The sequence below is a fragment of the Pygocentrus nattereri genome, chromosome 26, assembly GCF_015220715.1.
Source record: "Pygocentrus nattereri isolate fPygNat1 chromosome 26, fPygNat1.pri, whole genome shotgun sequence".
Taxonomy (NCBI): Eukaryota; Metazoa; Chordata; class Actinopteri; order Characiformes; family Serrasalmidae; genus Pygocentrus; species Pygocentrus nattereri.
In genome coordinates this window covers 20,108,822-20,125,450 of record NC_051236.1, presented here as the reverse complement: position 1 = coordinate 20,125,450, position 16,629 = coordinate 20,108,822, and the positions used below count along the sequence as shown (strand labels likewise).

The 16,629-nt window shown below is 39.0% G+C and overlaps 2 protein-coding genes across 4 annotated transcripts in view; one reads left to right on the top strand and one right to left on the bottom strand.

Annotated features, from left to right (window-relative positions):
* Window positions 1-16,627, top strand: part of cyfip1 (cytoplasmic FMR1 interacting protein 1) — a 54,085-nt gene extending 37,458 nt beyond the window's left edge. The window contains exons 23-30 of one of the 2 annotated variants that reach the window (XM_037534831.1): window positions 6,335-6,478; window positions 7,056-7,146; window positions 8,884-9,014; window positions 12,999-13,071; window positions 13,276-13,370; window positions 14,454-14,692; window positions 15,448-15,595; window positions 15,749-16,627. In XM_037534831.1, the coding sequence (XP_037390728.1) occupies window positions 6,335-6,478; window positions 7,056-7,146; window positions 8,884-9,014; window positions 12,999-13,071; window positions 13,276-13,370; window positions 14,454-14,692; window positions 15,448-15,595; window positions 15,749-15,913 (1,086 nt within the window). In that variant the 3' untranslated portion in view covers window positions 15,914-16,627. The remainder of the gene's footprint in view (window positions 1-6,334; window positions 6,479-7,055; window positions 7,147-8,883; window positions 9,015-12,998; window positions 13,072-13,275; window positions 13,371-14,453; window positions 14,693-15,447; window positions 15,596-15,748) is intronic. The other variant, XM_017720651.2, reaches the window with a different exon arrangement.
* Window positions 146-5,187, bottom strand: LOC108441261 (fibronectin type III domain-containing protein 9). Of its 2 annotated transcripts, none has more exons than XM_017720690.2 (2): window positions 4,910-5,187; window positions 146-1,878 (listed from the first exon to the last, which is right to left on the bottom strand). In XM_017720690.2, exon 2 carries the CDS (start codon window positions 1,764-1,766, stop codon window positions 1,101-1,103), a length of 666 nt encoding a protein of 221 aa, XP_017576179.1. In that variant the 5' UTR covers window positions 1,767-1,878; window positions 4,910-5,187; the 3' UTR covers window positions 146-1,100. The 2 variants fall into 2 exon arrangements, with proteins under 2 accessions (XP_017576179.1, XP_037390729.1); XM_037534832.1 differs by having other exon boundaries at window positions 146-1,875.
* Window positions 16,628-16,629: the final 2 nt, after the last annotated feature.

Below are 16,629 nucleotides of genomic sequence, written 5' to 3'. Positions count from 1 at the left end.
TATGATGATCGTCCTTGCTAATGTAAGTGATGTGTCTCTGGGAAAATAATTGCTCAAAGTCAAAAATATTATTTTAAACCAAATTTTTAATATGTCTCTGTCATTTCATGTCATTGTAACAGAACTGTCCTTACTCTTTCTTTCGTTTTTTTTTTTTCACAACACAAACTAGAAGAAATTTGTGTAAGAAGACAGAAAACGAATGATTCATGTTTAAAGGTTGTTTCTTTCATGGAAAAGGCAATTGTTGATGTCCTCAGAGTCCTGGTAAAATCTCAAAGGAAGTCTTTATTTGCCCTCACTTTTTAATGGTTTCTGGTACTCTTTCTCCAGATCTGCAGTTAGCAGATTAACAACTCCTTTCAGGTTGACGTCCACATTGTGTTTTTCACCTAGGTTTGTTAATCAGACCACAGGATCTTGTGATTTTTCTAAAATTATTCCGGTCTCTTGTTCTAGAGTAAAATGGCAAGAGCACATTTTTTTGCACAATGAATTTGTCACAGGCCTCTCAGCACATTGTTCAACAAAGTAAATGAGTGAAGGTACACCAGTCTCAGAGTGTTACTTTAGCATTAATATGCAGTTACTTCACTGTGACTAGACTTGAGAAACATTATGAGGCCTTACCCTTTTTTGTTTTAAGAGGATGGATAAAGATTTCCCTGGCAGATAAGTATGCCAAAGGCAACCATCAATTGGTTGTTTTTATTTTCATATGTCTAATACATTTGCAGAAAGCCATAGGACTATAAGCAGTTTAAGGACATTTTGTAGAACCCATGTATTGTAGCTGTGGCAGATGCGATCTTACTTAGCTAGGTAAATGCATGGAATTATATGCGCATATGTGTACAGACGCATTGCAGGCCTTGCACTTTTAATTATAATAGGCTAAACAGTGGTTTGCCTGCTATTTGTTTTAAACCTCTTATCTTGCTTGTTACGGCAAAAGGCTGCAGTTGCATGTGATGGGATTCATATTCTTTCCATCTTGAGATTTGAAAATGACCAAAATTATGAAGCATTAGCAGCCCTAGGTAACACTGATTATCTTTGTGTGATCTTAATATCCAGAGCACAGCAGTGGCTATTTTAGTTCAGGCCAATTCAGGGCAGCCGTTTTGTTTGTTTCCAAGTGTCTTGAGCTCATGGCACTGTCCATTGACGGGTGCTCCTCCGTGATCAATGTGAAAAGGGTTCTCTATCACTGTTGCCTGCTGGGAGTCTTCCTCGCTGTAACTTGGTGTGTACAGACTCTCTCTGCCATCTCTTGCCCCGTAATCATTCCTGGGCGTCAGAGCTTGGCAGGGTGGGGTGGAGTCTTGTTGACTTTCCCCCTCAGAGTGCCTCTTTGCTGGGCATATGGAGTGAAGGCAGGCCCAGAGCAGAACCACAGCAATGATGAAGAGCAGAATGCTACTGGCCAGCCACACACCCATAGCCAGCTCCCTGCGGCTTCCCCCACGATCTGCGCCCTCGTCCAAGGTACTGAAAAGCTTACACTGGTCCCTTGTAGGGTTGGCAGATTGGCAGGTAATACAGAGGATGTAGGTAGTCTGGGGACTGAGGTTGCCCAGGTGCGTTGTTGTCTGGCTTACTGGAATCCTCTCTTCCCTCATGAAGCTCTTGCGTGTGTAGTCCATCATGAGGCTGTTCCAGTTGGGGTGGTACATCACACTATAAAAGGTGTCCACACAGTCAGGCATGGAGGGCCAGCTGACGATGGCAGAGGTGGCTGAAACATTCTGCACATTGATCATCATGTTCTTTTTGAAGGTTGGGGGTGTGCTTCAGAGTGTTCAATGTTGGTTCCTCATGGATCTGAAGATTTATTTACAGTTTTGTGAGGCTAGTTCAGATTTGTAGGTAACACTGCTGGAAGAACAGACAAGGATGCTTTCAATATATTAAAGATTTAATTAATTGCATATCAGTTTCTAAAAAGGCCAAACAAAGCCTAGAAAAAGAAATTCAAACGTGCAGTAACAACGCATGTTGCCAGCCAATCAGTGCTGATTCATTAAACTGAATTTTAATTGATTATTTTGTTTTAATTGCATATCCAAGTTTAATCAGCTTTGTTAGAGGGACTATTGGGACCATTCCTCCTTCTGGAGACTAGTTATTGCCTAAATTACACCGGCAGTGGAAATTACCCTTTGAAACTAAAGTATCGCTTTAGGCTACGCTTCATCTCTGTACAGAAAGCCAATGTGATTTTCTCTGGCAGTGGCAATATTACATACACCAGCAACAAAATAACAGTAGGAGTAGTTCATTTGATCCTCTCTGTATTTCATTCTTCTTCATACGAGTGCAAGGTGAGAGTGCACAAGCTAACAGCTGATCAGCTAGGATTGAAATTGGCTGATATTTGTTGTCCTACTTTATATTGACTGATTGTTGTAACTTTGATGTAAATGAATGGAGCCAACCATATAAGCATTTCTTAGGCCATGTGTTCATTTATTCTGCTTTGGCTAAAGACCAAGTAAACAGTGTTACTGACTTTGTTACCTGTTGTTTTAAAAAAAAAAAGTGTCCTAAAAATGATGCTTTGGCTGTAAATAAATGAGAGAACACAGAGAAGTGTTGACATGTCATAACATGTCATGATTGTTCTATCCCAAGTGTAAGATGCACCCTGACCTTTGTTTTCTTGGTAATATGCCTTTTATATTCATATAGTCTTTTATATTCACATATTTGTTGGTAACCTCATGCCTATCTCTCTGCCCTGTCTTACTAGCTGACTCGCTCTCTTTTCCCTTTTGAATGGCAGTGGAAGAGACAAGCATGTTTATAATTCCAGTGAGAAACTTCAAGTGTTGAATATTCATGTGAATTCTCTTTGGTAATGCTGTACTTTTAATCATAAACATTTCTTATCAAAATGTTATTATTTTTTTTGCCTGGAATAGGACTGTAACAGAGCTGAATTATTCCGTACATAGACACTAGTCACAGATTTCATTTTATAAAAATGAATTTACAAACAGTAGTATATTATTGTCTGGCTGAAGTTTGTGGTATTTTGAGGCCTGGAAATGTGCTGCAGGTGGGGCGAATGTATTCCATCTTGTGATGTATTAGTAAAAAGGCTGTATAGAAGTGAAGACATTCAGCTATATCTGATGGTGTCAGAGGTCTTTGTTCATAATTTTTGATCAAAGGCTGAAGCTTCAAAGACAGCTGCCCTCTGAGCTATGTGCACTGTGTCGCCAGACGCTGGCATTACTGGTACAGATGAAAGGTGTCAGTGCAGAGCACAGACATGACTTAATAAACAAGCCTTATGGGAAATGATTTATCTCTAGGAATCTCACTGTCTGCCATAACTTTGCATAGATTAGGACAATAAAAGGATGTGAATTGCCTTTTTTTATTATTTCTTTGTAAGCTTCTTATTTGTTCTTATTTATTTTTGCACTTTTGGGCTTTGTTAAAGGCTTTTTCTTTTTTCCCCCAAAGGTTCTGCCTAATTCAGTCATTGATGAGTAAACAAAGTCATTCAGAATGTTTTGATGAGAAACTCTTCATTGTGGAAAAAGTCAACAACACTTTTTTTTTTTTTTTTTTTTACAGTGGTGGTGATGGTAACCAGGAATCGCAATATTTTATTTACTATGCAAAAACCTTTCTTCTGTTTTGCCTTATAGCATTCTCAGTGTCTCTCTCTGCTACCAAAGGTTAAAAATGACATTTAGGGCAAGCCTTATCGAAAATGATCATAAAACAATGTCTCAGACAGCATATTTGTTGTCATTTCATGTAATACCTTTCTATGAGGAAGCATTTAGAAGCATTACTGTCATCTGATGTCTGGTTCCTGTCACAGCCTTGAACAGTTTCCATCAGACCACTCTGAATGACTGTCTCTCCCACTCTACCCATTTAGTCATGCAGAATTATAAAATAATTGGTGTGATTCCCCTTCAAATTCAGTTTGATTTAAAATTTACTTGGCTTTTTGTTTATTTTTGTATATTTTTGTCCTATTTTCTCGTTACAGTTAGGTAGTTACTTGTTTTTTTTTTTCCTTACCTTTCGATCACTTGATATGCTGAGGATTTGAGACTGTAAGCTGTGAATCAATACCTCTTTACTGTGCTCACTGTGATTATGTAAAGACCAGACCTGACCATAAGCAGTAGGCAGCGACAGTGGAATTGCTGGCTTGCCAGAACCAAGGATATAATCATCACTCTGAGCAGTAGTCATTGAGATTTCTCAGAAACATGAAGCAGCACCTATTTGTTGACCATTGTGTAGGTCAAACAGTAAGAAATATACTTTGTGTTAATAACTACTCTTCTGATTATTTATTAAGGTAATATTCCCTTTGGAATTTCATCATATTTTGTGGTGGAGGCACTGAGTGCATATACAATTCAAAACATGCATTAGGGCAAGTGCACAGTATTAAAGTTATGTAAAACTTGTTCATCTATAATCCATGTACATCCCCATGGTCTGAAGATTGAACGCGGTTCAGCTGGTTGAATTGTCCAGTTTTATTGGTTAGTTTGTATTTTTCCCGGCTCATGAAGAGGAAAAGAGACATCAGACTTTTTTTGCTCAGTGTTTCATTATGCCTGGGCATAAGACTAATAATGAAGAGTATAATAGCCCACTGTAAATAATAAGACATAAGGCATGAGGATAAGCTGTATCTGTCTAACATACCTGCGTGCACACACAAACTATTGTGCTGTAGACGAGTGACCAAAGAAATGTTGATTCCACAGTCCTACTTATACAGTCATATGTACAATAAAATAAGTCAATAAAAATCAGAATTTATCAGGTTCCCATTCTTGCCAACAAGATACGTTTTTAAGAGTCTGAAAACTCTGAGTGTGACAAAAGATAAGACTTGGAGCGACCAATAGACAAATCATCTTACCTAAAGAGCTGAGAAGACACGATGGCTGGTTTAATTCACTGGTGACTCTGTTGCTGTTGTGTTGATGGTATGTCCAGCCGGATGTCTGAAAAAAGATGATCCGTGGCTGTTTCTCTATAGCATGGTTTAGGCACGTTATACCTGTGGTAGCAAGCTGGGCTTATGAGTGATGCTCAGTGGCAAAGTCTGTTTTTGCACAGTGCAACAGCGCAAGGTTAGAGAGGGAAGTGAACGAGAACGCTACGAGAGAGAGAGAGAGAGACGCGCTGTGTGTCTGAGTAGAGGGAACATTAAGAAGGATTACAGCTGAACACACTGCCACTCCCTTTCTCATTGCCCCTCTCCCCCCACCACCTGCTCTCTTTCTCACATCTAATTCACTCTTTCTTTCAGGCATTTTCCTCTCATTCTCCTCCCTTCGGTGGTAGTTTCCCCCTGATTTTCTTTGAATCATGAATTCACGCAAATTTGCTCACTCAGTTACTTACTTGCTCTCTCTCATATCCATACTTTTCTGTGTCGGTTGCGTTGCTTGTATATTTTTGAGTCTTGACTCTCTGGGTCTGCAGTCTGTAGCATGAAGGCTGCTTGCAATGCTTGTATGCAAAAGTTTGAATACTCCCAGTGAAATTGTGATTTTCTAAGTGATTAATAACATTGTCTATGGGGAATAAACTTAAATAGGACACGTTTATTGACTTTTTTTTTTTAATTGAACAATTGAGGGGAAAAAATATAATGTGCTATAACTTTTGCTCAGACCACATTTTATGTGGAGGATATGTACTTATTTTTACTTGTAAATTGGTACTTATGCATCAATACCAACATCTGCTAATATCTGACGCCCTGTGACGTAAGCTTAGTGTATGTGGTGAGTCAAGCTGCTCACACAGAGAAGTGTTGCTGATGCCATGGCAGCAGGACCCTGAAGTGACAATCGCATTAAACCTTTCGCAATGGCACATTCCTGTCGTACATACAATGTGCGAATTTAACACCTATTTTAAACGCATACCAACACATTGAGCACCACTTCCCCAATACAGGTAGACACACACAGGCTAGCAAAACAAAGTCAACATTTGCTACCAAAGTCCATGAATACAGACTTCATTGTTTGAGGTAGAAATGTTATTTTCTTTTACAAAATTGTCTTTTGTAAAAGAGCCTGTAGAGAGACTGTATTGTTCTGCACATGTACATCTCCAAAACATCATGCTAGATAACAAAATAGACCATATTCTTGCCTGGAGTGCACAGGGTTTATTGTAATTTAATTGTAGTCTAACGTGTAATTGAAGTATTCTCAATCTGTCTGTGCCCCCCCCCCCCCCCCCCCTCTCTCTCTCTCTCTCTCTCTCTCTCTCTCTCTCTGTCTGTCTGTCTGTCTGTCTGTCTGTCTGTCTGTCTGTCTGTCTATAGGCCTTGAACTTGGCCTACAGTAGTATATTTGGCTTCTACCGGAACTTCGTAGGCCCACCCCACATCAAGGCTGTGTGCAGACTGTTGGGATACCAGGGCATCGCTGTGGTTATGGAGGAGCTGTTGAAAGTTGTTAAGAGTCTGGTAAGAACTTTTAATTTACACACAAGAAAAAATACATTTCTGCAGTTTTCCATTTAGTTAACCAGCTAAAACATGTTTGGAGCCCAAATTTGGCATCTTTAGTTGGTGGAATCTTGTTCATTTTTGCAGTTCGCAGTAATGTGTACTGTGTCCAGTGACAAGTCTGCATCATATTAATAAGGAGCTGGATGGGTTGAGTGGGTTAAGAGAGGTTTTGGGGGTAAATATTAGGAAAAGATATGGGTGACTGTGGATGTCTAGTGTTTAGCAATACTCGTGTTCAGACCTGAACTAAAGAATTGGTTGACTATATCTATGGTAAGTGGGAAAACTGTACAAATGTATTTTTTGTTGAATCATTACTTTAAGGCATATATGACTTTAACTGATCATTGTGCAATGTAACATCAAATGGCAGTGTCACTGTTGCCTTAAAATGTGGGATAGCTTAGATGTTTTCAAAGAGTTGACTGTATTATCCTATAGCATAGTGCTATTGTAGAAATTTTATTTTTGCAGTGTTTTGAACATTGAGGCTGTAAAATGGAGCTAACAGTTGAATGTTTCTATGGTGCAGCTCCAGGGCACAATCCTGCAGTATGTTAAGACCTTGATGGAAGTGATGCCCAAGATCTGCCGTCTCCCACGCCATGAGTACGGCTCACCAGGTGGGTGATGGAACGGAGTTGCCTTCTCTGTGCTACTCAGCAGGGTTCTGTGTTACACAGCAACCAAAGTAGAAGCTCTGAGTTTGTGAAAATAAGCTCCCATTCAAAAACACAAAACATTTTTTTTTTGGACAGGAGTGAGTGTTCCCAGATAGCACAGCAGGTTGCTGTGTGGTGTGAGCAAAGTGTATTCAATACTTGTTGGCTGTAATGAGAGGCTTCTCAACTTCAACACCTATCACTTGAACATGCTGGGTAATTGCCTCTGACTGTTGAGTGCTGAGTGTTTGTGTTGCTGTCCATAGTGAGAGGTTACACTCCACTGGGGTCATCACTTGGCTTTGGTAAAAGGAGCGTTGCAAAGAAGACTCGAGTCAGGAGGAGGATAAGGAGGAGGGAGAGAGAGTGAAAGTGACTGGTGGTACTGCCTTTATTGGGAATTCAGTGGCCATCAAAGCTATGTTTATTTATATTACTGATAAAAAATAATTGCGTTGTTAGCAGCAGCCCAGAAATACAATTTTTGTAGTTTGGTAAGCATCCTGCATTTATTCTTAGGAGTCACAATTATTTTTGGAAATAACGAAAGGCATGTTGTTGATTTTATATTAATTACTTCAATTAGATTTTTTTGTGGAAATATGCAAATTTACCGTGTTTAAACAGGTACAAATCTCTCCAACATTTTACCAATATGCATTATAAGGAAACAAATAAATATAAAATGAAGAAAAAAATAAATGATGTGTATTAATTTGGTATTGATTAGGTAAAGGAAATAGGGTCCTACAATTTTTGAAATTTTACAAACACATTTCTAGGGAAACATTTGATCTTTTCTAGTTTGCAGAAGGTCACAGAACCACTGTGAGGCCTTTGATGGATGGGGTGATTTCCAATTGAGCAGTATCCTCCTCCTTGCAAAAAGGGTAGCAAAAGCCAGGGCCTCTTTAATCCTGTTGGGAAATTTGGATATTACAATTAACCAACCAGAATATGCGTTTTATGTCTGAACAAGCATTGGTGGCAGAATGGGTCATACTGAAGAGTTCAGTGACCTTACACATGAAACTGTCGTAGAATGCCACTTTTGCCGCAAATCTTTTTGTGAACTTTCTGCCCTGCAACATCTGCCCTGGTCATCTAAGTGCTAGTATTGTGTAGTAGTGACATGGAAGCATCTAGCAGCAGCAGCAACAACAGCTCAGTCATGAAGCAGTCGATCACACTAACTCACAGAGTGAGGCATCAAAGTGTTGAAGCATACGGTGCCTATCCTTTGTTGCATTGCTCATTACAGAGTTCCAAACTGTGCCTGGAAGCAACATCAGCATTAAACACGTTCTCTGGAGTGATCAGTCACACATCAGTGTTTATAGCCCAGCTTCCAAAAAATTTGGGATGCTGTGCAAAATGTAAATAAAAAACAGAATGCAACGTGTATTCAGAGTGCAAATAATTTAAAGCCTATATTTAATTGAAAATAGTACAAAGTAATAAAATAATTAAAAATTCATTTGAATTCCAGTTCATGTGTATATTTTCTTGTAAATGAAATGAAAACAAGCAGAAAAGTGGGAATTGCTAAAGAATGTGAATGTAATTCATTGTGTAAGTACATGTGTAATTAGTCATGTAATTTTCAAATGGCTTTGGCTGTCATACAATTGCAGTAGTTTAAAAACTAGTCTTTATAATTAACTATTAGTGGAGTCTCATTGAATTTGTCCTTTGCAGGTATCTTGGAGTTTTTCCATCACCAGCTGAAGGACATTGTGGAGTATGCTGAGCTGAAGACTGTGTGCTTCCAGAACCTGAGGGAGGTGGGCAACGCTGTGCTCTTCTGCCTGCTCAGTGAACAGAGCCTGGTAGGTTAACACCATACAGACCTACAGCAAAATAAAACTTGCACCTCCCTAATATGGGCTGGAGGTTCACAAGAGTCCACAAAAATGTAGTAGATGAACTGGAACTTCAGCCTCCCGTATTACTCTTTAATTTATGTTGTGTGTTTATGGAATATTGAAACAGTCAGACAAACCTGGCCACATCTCCCTGATAAAACTTTGTGGACATCAAGACTCATCATTCATCTTCTATGTGCTGTGAGAGACAGCATTGTTGTCGTCATTCACTGCATTGAGTAGATTCGCTAAACTTTGCAAAGGATATTAGTGGCACAGAATGGTGGTCTCTCTCATGCTCTTCACTGATTCAAGTCCCAGAATGTGTAAGTATCAGCTGTCAAATGAGAGTCCATGTTCTGTCTTTGAAGAGTCTTACTGTGTCTTTAAAGGCTGCAAGAGAAAATGTATGTATATCTATATATATATATATATATATATATATAGCCACAGTGCATACAACATAAAGATAATATAAGAGAGAGGTTTCTGCACTCTGTCCCACCTGCTTTTGAGGATATGCGTTTTTGAGAGAGGTTACCTGTAGCCTGCTGGGGGTTGTCATGGAAACACAGCTGTTTGTGCTTCATGTGGCAGTATTTGGTTTTATTCTGAACACAGTATAGTTTGTCCTGCTGCTTCTGAGCTGAAAACAGAAGTCATGTCAGATGTGTTTTTGATGTTTGCACCTGGACTGCTTTGAGTGGTTGTGCACAGGAGGGAGAATCAAATTGATTTAATGAAGCGGCTAACAACCCTGTGAAAATATCAGTTGAAAATGGAGCGTGCTTAGCATCATGGTTTTGTAGTGTTAGATATTTCAACAATAAGAACCTCTCAGTGGCTGCTGGTAGACTATAGTTGATGCGTAAAAATACACAGGTACTACCTTTTATTAACCAGGTTTGCTTATAATATTTTTGTATTATTTGTTTAAGTGATGTTCCTTTAGTAAGAGGACTTTTGCAGCTCTTGATGTACCTGGGCAGATTTTCAAACAAATTTCATTTCTGTTGGTTTAGGTTTTTCACAGTAAATACTAAGAAAATTGTATTTTGAAAATGTCAAATCTCTTCTGATTAGATTGCTTTTTCAAAAGATTTCCACAACCGTCAACCTCTGCTCTTCTCATGCTGCAGTCGGTCAGTCTCTGTTGATGTGTGGCCAGTCATATTTGGTCTTTTATACAGTTTACTTTGAAAAGGCTGAAATGTTAGTATTGTTACACAGAAAACCTTTCTGAATGCCAGTGGATGCTGTTTGAATTGGAAGAGATCTTTGACAATTCATGTATATAAGCAAATATGATTCATGTGTATGAGCAGTCAGAGAAATAAGTTGGAATGCTATCCTCATGTGTTTCTTCTGCTTGTTGTTTTTTCATGTTGCTTTAAAGTTTGATATTTTCTGCTTAGACACTAGCAGCAATACTGCCTCTGAAACAAAGGATACTAGAAAATTATTTTTTTAAGAAAATGGGCAACAAGTAATGGTAGATGATGACATTTCTAATACATTTAGTAAAAGCCTTGGGCAAAACCCTGGTAATAAATCTTGTAAGACTAGAAACCAAGCTTAACTAAAACCTTTTCGGGAAGTTCTGTCAGGTCCCTCGGATTCAGCAGCCCTCAAGTAAACATGATTTAGGAGATTAGCTGGGCTGTTGTTCCATGACAAAGGAGTGACCTTGTGTTGTGGTTGGAAAAAATATCAGTAACATGGTCTACATTGGACAACTTGGCACTTACGTATGACTAACATTCTATTGTGGACATATTAAGTTGTTTTCAGAATTGGCAGTTATCTATATTAAGTTGACATTAGCACATTACAATAAATATAATGTTGTATTCATTATTTAAATGGTCCTCCTATGAATTTACATTTGGAAACCAATGAGGGATAAAAGATTTCACAGCAGGGAAAAGGAAATGAATCTGTGTGATCTGCGATTGCTTTGCAATGGTTGGGTAATTTGCTAAGAACAAAATTTGAAATGTATGAAAAACACCCATTCACAACTTCTGTGATGTGAAATACCTCAAAATGCAAAAAAGAGAAGAAGTATATAAAAAAAAGAGAAAAATGTAATGTATGTAAATCTGAAAAAGAGGAGAAAGAGAAGAATCAGTTTAAAGAATCCGAGGACACGAACCAAAGAAGTGGCAGAATAACGTGCCCTTTTTACGGCGAACTTGAACACACTGTGGGTGATGAGTCCAGCTGTCAATGTGAAGTGTTGTTCTTTTGCGCATGCGGGTCAGTTCGGCAGCGTGATCTGTTCAGACTGATGTCGCATACAGCTAAACAAAAGCTGTGAACAGCTAAACAAAAAAATCAGATTTGGTGAGAAACTCAGATTTAGGCCACTTTTGCCTGCTGTGTAAACGTAGCCAAAGTGACCCCTCACCCAATTAGACCACATCCCATATCGGTCATGTCTTAGTAGAGCAGTTTACACAAAAGCAAGTCCTTATTTCAATCAAAACATCCTTCTCATGCAGTTATCATTTTCCAAGCATCCGTACAGACAGGAAACACCAAACAAACATAACACACACTTCACCTTTTCTCTCAAAGCTCCATTTGTAGTACATTTTAGCACCAAGTGCAAATCAGGTCTTCCTATGAGAGCCACTAGACCTTGACAGCGCAGTGTTATTTCACAGACAAAAATGCTCTTTTTGAACCAACATAAGATTCAGAGGCCCCATTGCATTTTGGATCAGGATTCAAGAGTCAGTGCCATCTTCAGTCATGTTCAGACTTGCAGGAGATGCTTCTTTATGGTTTTTACTGACTTCCAGCACCTGCTCTCCATTCCACTTGAACGGTTTAGTGGAAATGTTCTGATTGCATGGGTGAGGACATGACTGCCAGTGGCTCAGAGCATCTGAAAATTAGACTATCATAATGTTTGTGTCTGTCCAGCACCATCTAGTGGCCATGATTGAAAGCACACAAGTAATTCCCCCTTACCGGAAGTCTACAAGTCAGCGAAACATCTTAACAACCTGATTGTGCTTCAGTTGAGAAAATGTGTTTGTGCTTTTTTCCTGGTGTTATTAATTGACGCTGATATCTTTATTGTTGTCTGTCTGAAGTGTGGGCAATGTGACTATCATGATCATCGTGAATTGTCATGAATTGCCACAATGTGCTTTTTTCAGTGTTTGAACAACACTAAACAACTTCATGTTTCATAATGCGTCCTGTTTAATTGTATTTAGTACAGCACAGTATTAAAAAACAAACAAATCGGTGTACTCAAGTTTTGTGTGGTGGTTCATAAATGTGGAACTACTTTTGTCTGTTGCAGCTTATCAAATGGAATATTGTGGTATGTATTGTGCATCATGAAAATATATTTTTGAAATATTGTCCACCCCAGTCTGTCTTACATAAAAATATATACCTTGGACGCCAAAGAAAATGAACAAATGATTCTTGGCCTAATCAAGGCTCCTCTTTCACTCCAAGTCCAGACACCAAATGAAGTTCTCTTATTTTGACCATATTGTGAAAAGACCCTGTTCACTGGAAAAACCAGTTACGGTAGGAACAGTTGAAGGTAAATGAGGAAGAGGATGGCCAGCGACAAGATGGATGGAGACTGTCAAAGGAATCATGAACCAGCTAAAACAGAAGACAGGATATTCTGGAGAAACACTGTCCACAAGGTCGCTATGAGTTGGAACCAACTTGTCGGCACTAAATAAATAACGTTTGAATGCTGGTGGCTTTATCAGAATGTGCCATTGTGTTTCTTTGTATTTGAAACCTGACTCTCAAGAGCGCTGATTGTTGGCATCTTGATATCAGTGTTGTTAACGTGCATGCTTGTCACATGTTTAAGTTTGACCTTGTCAGTGTTGCTACTGAACATTTTACAGATGTTTGATTTGAATCATTAATAGTTTCTAACTTAAATTTCCATTTTTGGTTCAGTCACAGGAAGAAGTGTGTGACCTGTTGCATGCTGCGCCATTCCAAAACATTCTGCCGAGAGTTCATGTTAAAGGTAATTTGAAATGCAAATGTGTGCATGTGTCTAGTGTAGTGTGAGAGAGATATAAACAGGGCTCAGTGTGAATGTTTGCGGTGGGTGGTTGTGAAGTATATGTGGTTTTGTCTTCATGGTGTAATGTCTTGGTAGATATCTTGTGAAATTAGTTCCTTGTGAATTGTTTGCTTAGATTAAGCACCTCCTCCTTTCTCTATGCAGAGGGTGAGCGCCTGGATGCTAAGATGAAGCGGCTGGAGGCCAAGTACACTGCCCTGCATCTGGTGCCTTTAATTGAGCGCCTGGGAACTCCGCAGGTGGGCACAGAATCATTTAGCTCCCCAACCTTCTTAGCAGACTCTAACTCAAAAATCACTCCTACATGCATTTAGGCATCACTGATGAACCTGCTTAGCAGTTTATTTTGATTATTCCTGCAACAAGTTCCACTAAGTTCCGTGGCTGTCATAAGAAAACTGTTATTGAAATTGTAACTTTATTAGAGAGAGAATAAACATTCTTGAAATCTGTTCATGTAACTCGATGGATGTAAGGTTAAACATAAACATTAAGGGTCAAATTCCTGGACAGGGCTGAAGCCTATTTCTGGACTATTTCTATTCAAAATGCTGTGTAGTTTTGGACTAGGCTTAATCGCAGTTGGTCCATTAGATGTTCAATAGAAAGTTTAATTGTAAAGGTTCCATGCTGCTGTGAGTTTGATGTATAAACACTGCTACAGTTTCAAAACGTACTGTTCACTGACAGTCCATACAGTCCACAGCCTGTTTAGAGTGCATTGTTTTAATGATGTCCTGAAAAACCAACGCTGATTCATATATCTGCCTCTTCAGCCTGCATACTTTTACCTCCTCTCTTCACACTGAGGTTTTAACTTTTTTGAGTACAGTATAGGCCAGCCAATCAGAATAGAGATTATTTACATATCATTGCTGTCATGCAAAATCCTTGTGTGTGTGTTTTTGCAAATGTGTACTTTTTTTTCCCCATAATTTGAAAACTCCACTCACCATTGTGTCCGAGTTTCATGATGAACGGACCAATAGAATTGGTCCAAAATTACTTGGAAATAAATATTAATACAATTATGTACCATTATCCAACCAGAGGTTGGAAAATGTTCATGTAAAAATAAATGGTTAGAAATTATTTTGGTGCATAAACCCATATAAAAAAGTGCACTGCAGAAATTAAAGTACAAGAAAAATGTAGGATATGAGCCTAAAGAGTTTATACTGTAAATGTAGCTAAAGGAAATGTTCTTCTCGTGCCCTGTTTTAGGGATTGCTTGTTTTGGATTTTGAGTCGTCAAAAAATGAAAATAGAACTCCGGCTCTTGGAAAAACTTTAAAGCCTTATTTATTTACACCTTCCATTAGCAAATTGCCATTGCTCGTGAGGCAGACCTGCTGACAAAAGAGAGGCTGTGCTGTGGACTCTCCATGTTTGAAGTTATCCTGACCCGCATACGCGGTTTCCTGGACGACACTATCTGGCGCGGCCCGTTACCCAGCAATGGTGTGATGCACGTGGATGAGTGTGTGGAGTTCCATCGGCTGTGGAGTGCCATGCAGTTCGTGTACTGCATCCCTGTAGGAGCCCACGAGTTCACTGTGGAGTGAGTGACCCAGAAACAATCCAGTTCTTACTTCATCTCTTGTTTAACCCCTTGAACTGTAGGGTCCTGTTGAAGGCCCAGGCCTTCCAGTGGCAAACTATATCTGTTAGATCAAGGCTTTCAGCTTGGGCCATAAAGGTCAAAACTTGGCCAAAACACACCTCAGGAGAGATGCTAATTTCTAGGCATGAAGGCTTCCTAAAGAGGCTGTAGTTTTGAAGCAGTTATATTATTGTGTCTAAATGTGCCAGACTAGAACTGCTGCATCGTTTAAGGAACATAAAATCTAAAAAAAGTTATTTTATTTGAAACTTGTGACCCACATTAGCTTATAGTTTAACATGTAGCAGTTTCTCAGTGACTCATTGGAAAGTCCTGGTATACAGCTGCTCCCGCTGTTTTGTGTTTCTAACAACGCCCTGATTAGGCTAACATTTGTATTCAGTCAGTGACGTGTCTAGGAATTTCAGAGGAGTGATTTTTCTCTCACAAAACTGGTCCTACCCCTTGGAAATTGTGATTGTTTAATTCATGCATCACTTTTATGGTTGATAAGCCTGCCGTTTGAGAGATTAATAGGGTAGGAAACTATTTGTGCATAGGACTACATACAGTACACGTTGCTAAGGGGTAGTAGACCCAACTATGTTAGACACTTCTTGTATGGGCTACACAGTTTCTATGGAGGCATTGAAAGAACTGCAGATGTAAAAATAGTAGTTCCATTTTAAAAAGACCATTTTGTTCATCTACAGGCAGTGTTTTGGAGACGGATTGAACTGGGCAGGCTGTATGATTATCACCCTGCTGGGTCAGCAGCGACGCTTTGACATCTTGGACTTCAGCTACCACCTGCTCAAAGTGCAGAAACATGACGGCAAGGATGAGATCATCAAGAGTGTGGTAAGCTTATCTTAACTATTACCCTTTTCTGAGATTGTGCCAGTGCTTCATAACAGTAACTGGTGCAACTCATAAGTGTCAGTATGAAAAATCTTAACCGGACAGCCCATATATATATTCCACAATCCAACTGATATCTCTCTTCTCTTTCAGCCATTAAAGAAAATGGTTGACCGCATTCGCAAGTTCCAAGTTCTAAATGACGAGATATTTGCTATTCTGAACAAGTACCTGAAATCCGGCGATGGAGAGAACATGCCAGTGGAACATGTCCGATGCTTCCAGCCACCAATCCACCAATCACTGGCCAGCAACTGAGATCACTTTTTACTTTAAGCCAATTCCTAATTAAACTTGTTGGATTGGTGCAAGTTAGATGTACTGTTAACAAGGCACCAGCAAAACAGCAAACTACATCTAATGTAGTTGACCAGTTTTCAGTTACTAGTACATTCACTATTACATTCTGTCAGAGGAACTACATTACCTAAGCCTATAGTGTTCATAGAGCCAGTAAATCAGCTTGTGATTTGTCAGGTGACCTGCTTATGAAGCAATCACTGATTGCAATATTGATATTGTGTAAAACTAAGACTAAGGCTTTGGTAGACCAGCCCAAAGATGGTAGGTGTAAGAAGCGGACTTCTGTGGCCCAGTTTTAAACACTGTCTTCGAAGTTGATTTTTTTTTTTTTGTATACACAATGTGCCTTATTCTTATGAATGACTTGCCTTTACTTTTTTCATGTCATCTAGTACAATGCTACTCATGTTTTATACTCCTTCCAAGTTATAGCCAAGTGTGGGAAATAGCCAAGTGGGTTTTTATCAAGAGATTATTTAAGTTTTGCTGTGGTAAAAGATCTATAGTATATTTTCTATTTGGTATTGTTGGAATGACTGCATGCCCCCCTCCCCCATTCTTAAAAGAACGTTTAAAAATAACCAAGTTCTTACTCATGTTTAACATTTGCCTTTTGTATTTGAATGATTGTACTCTGATTTTAATTCAATAAATACGTAACAAACCTCATT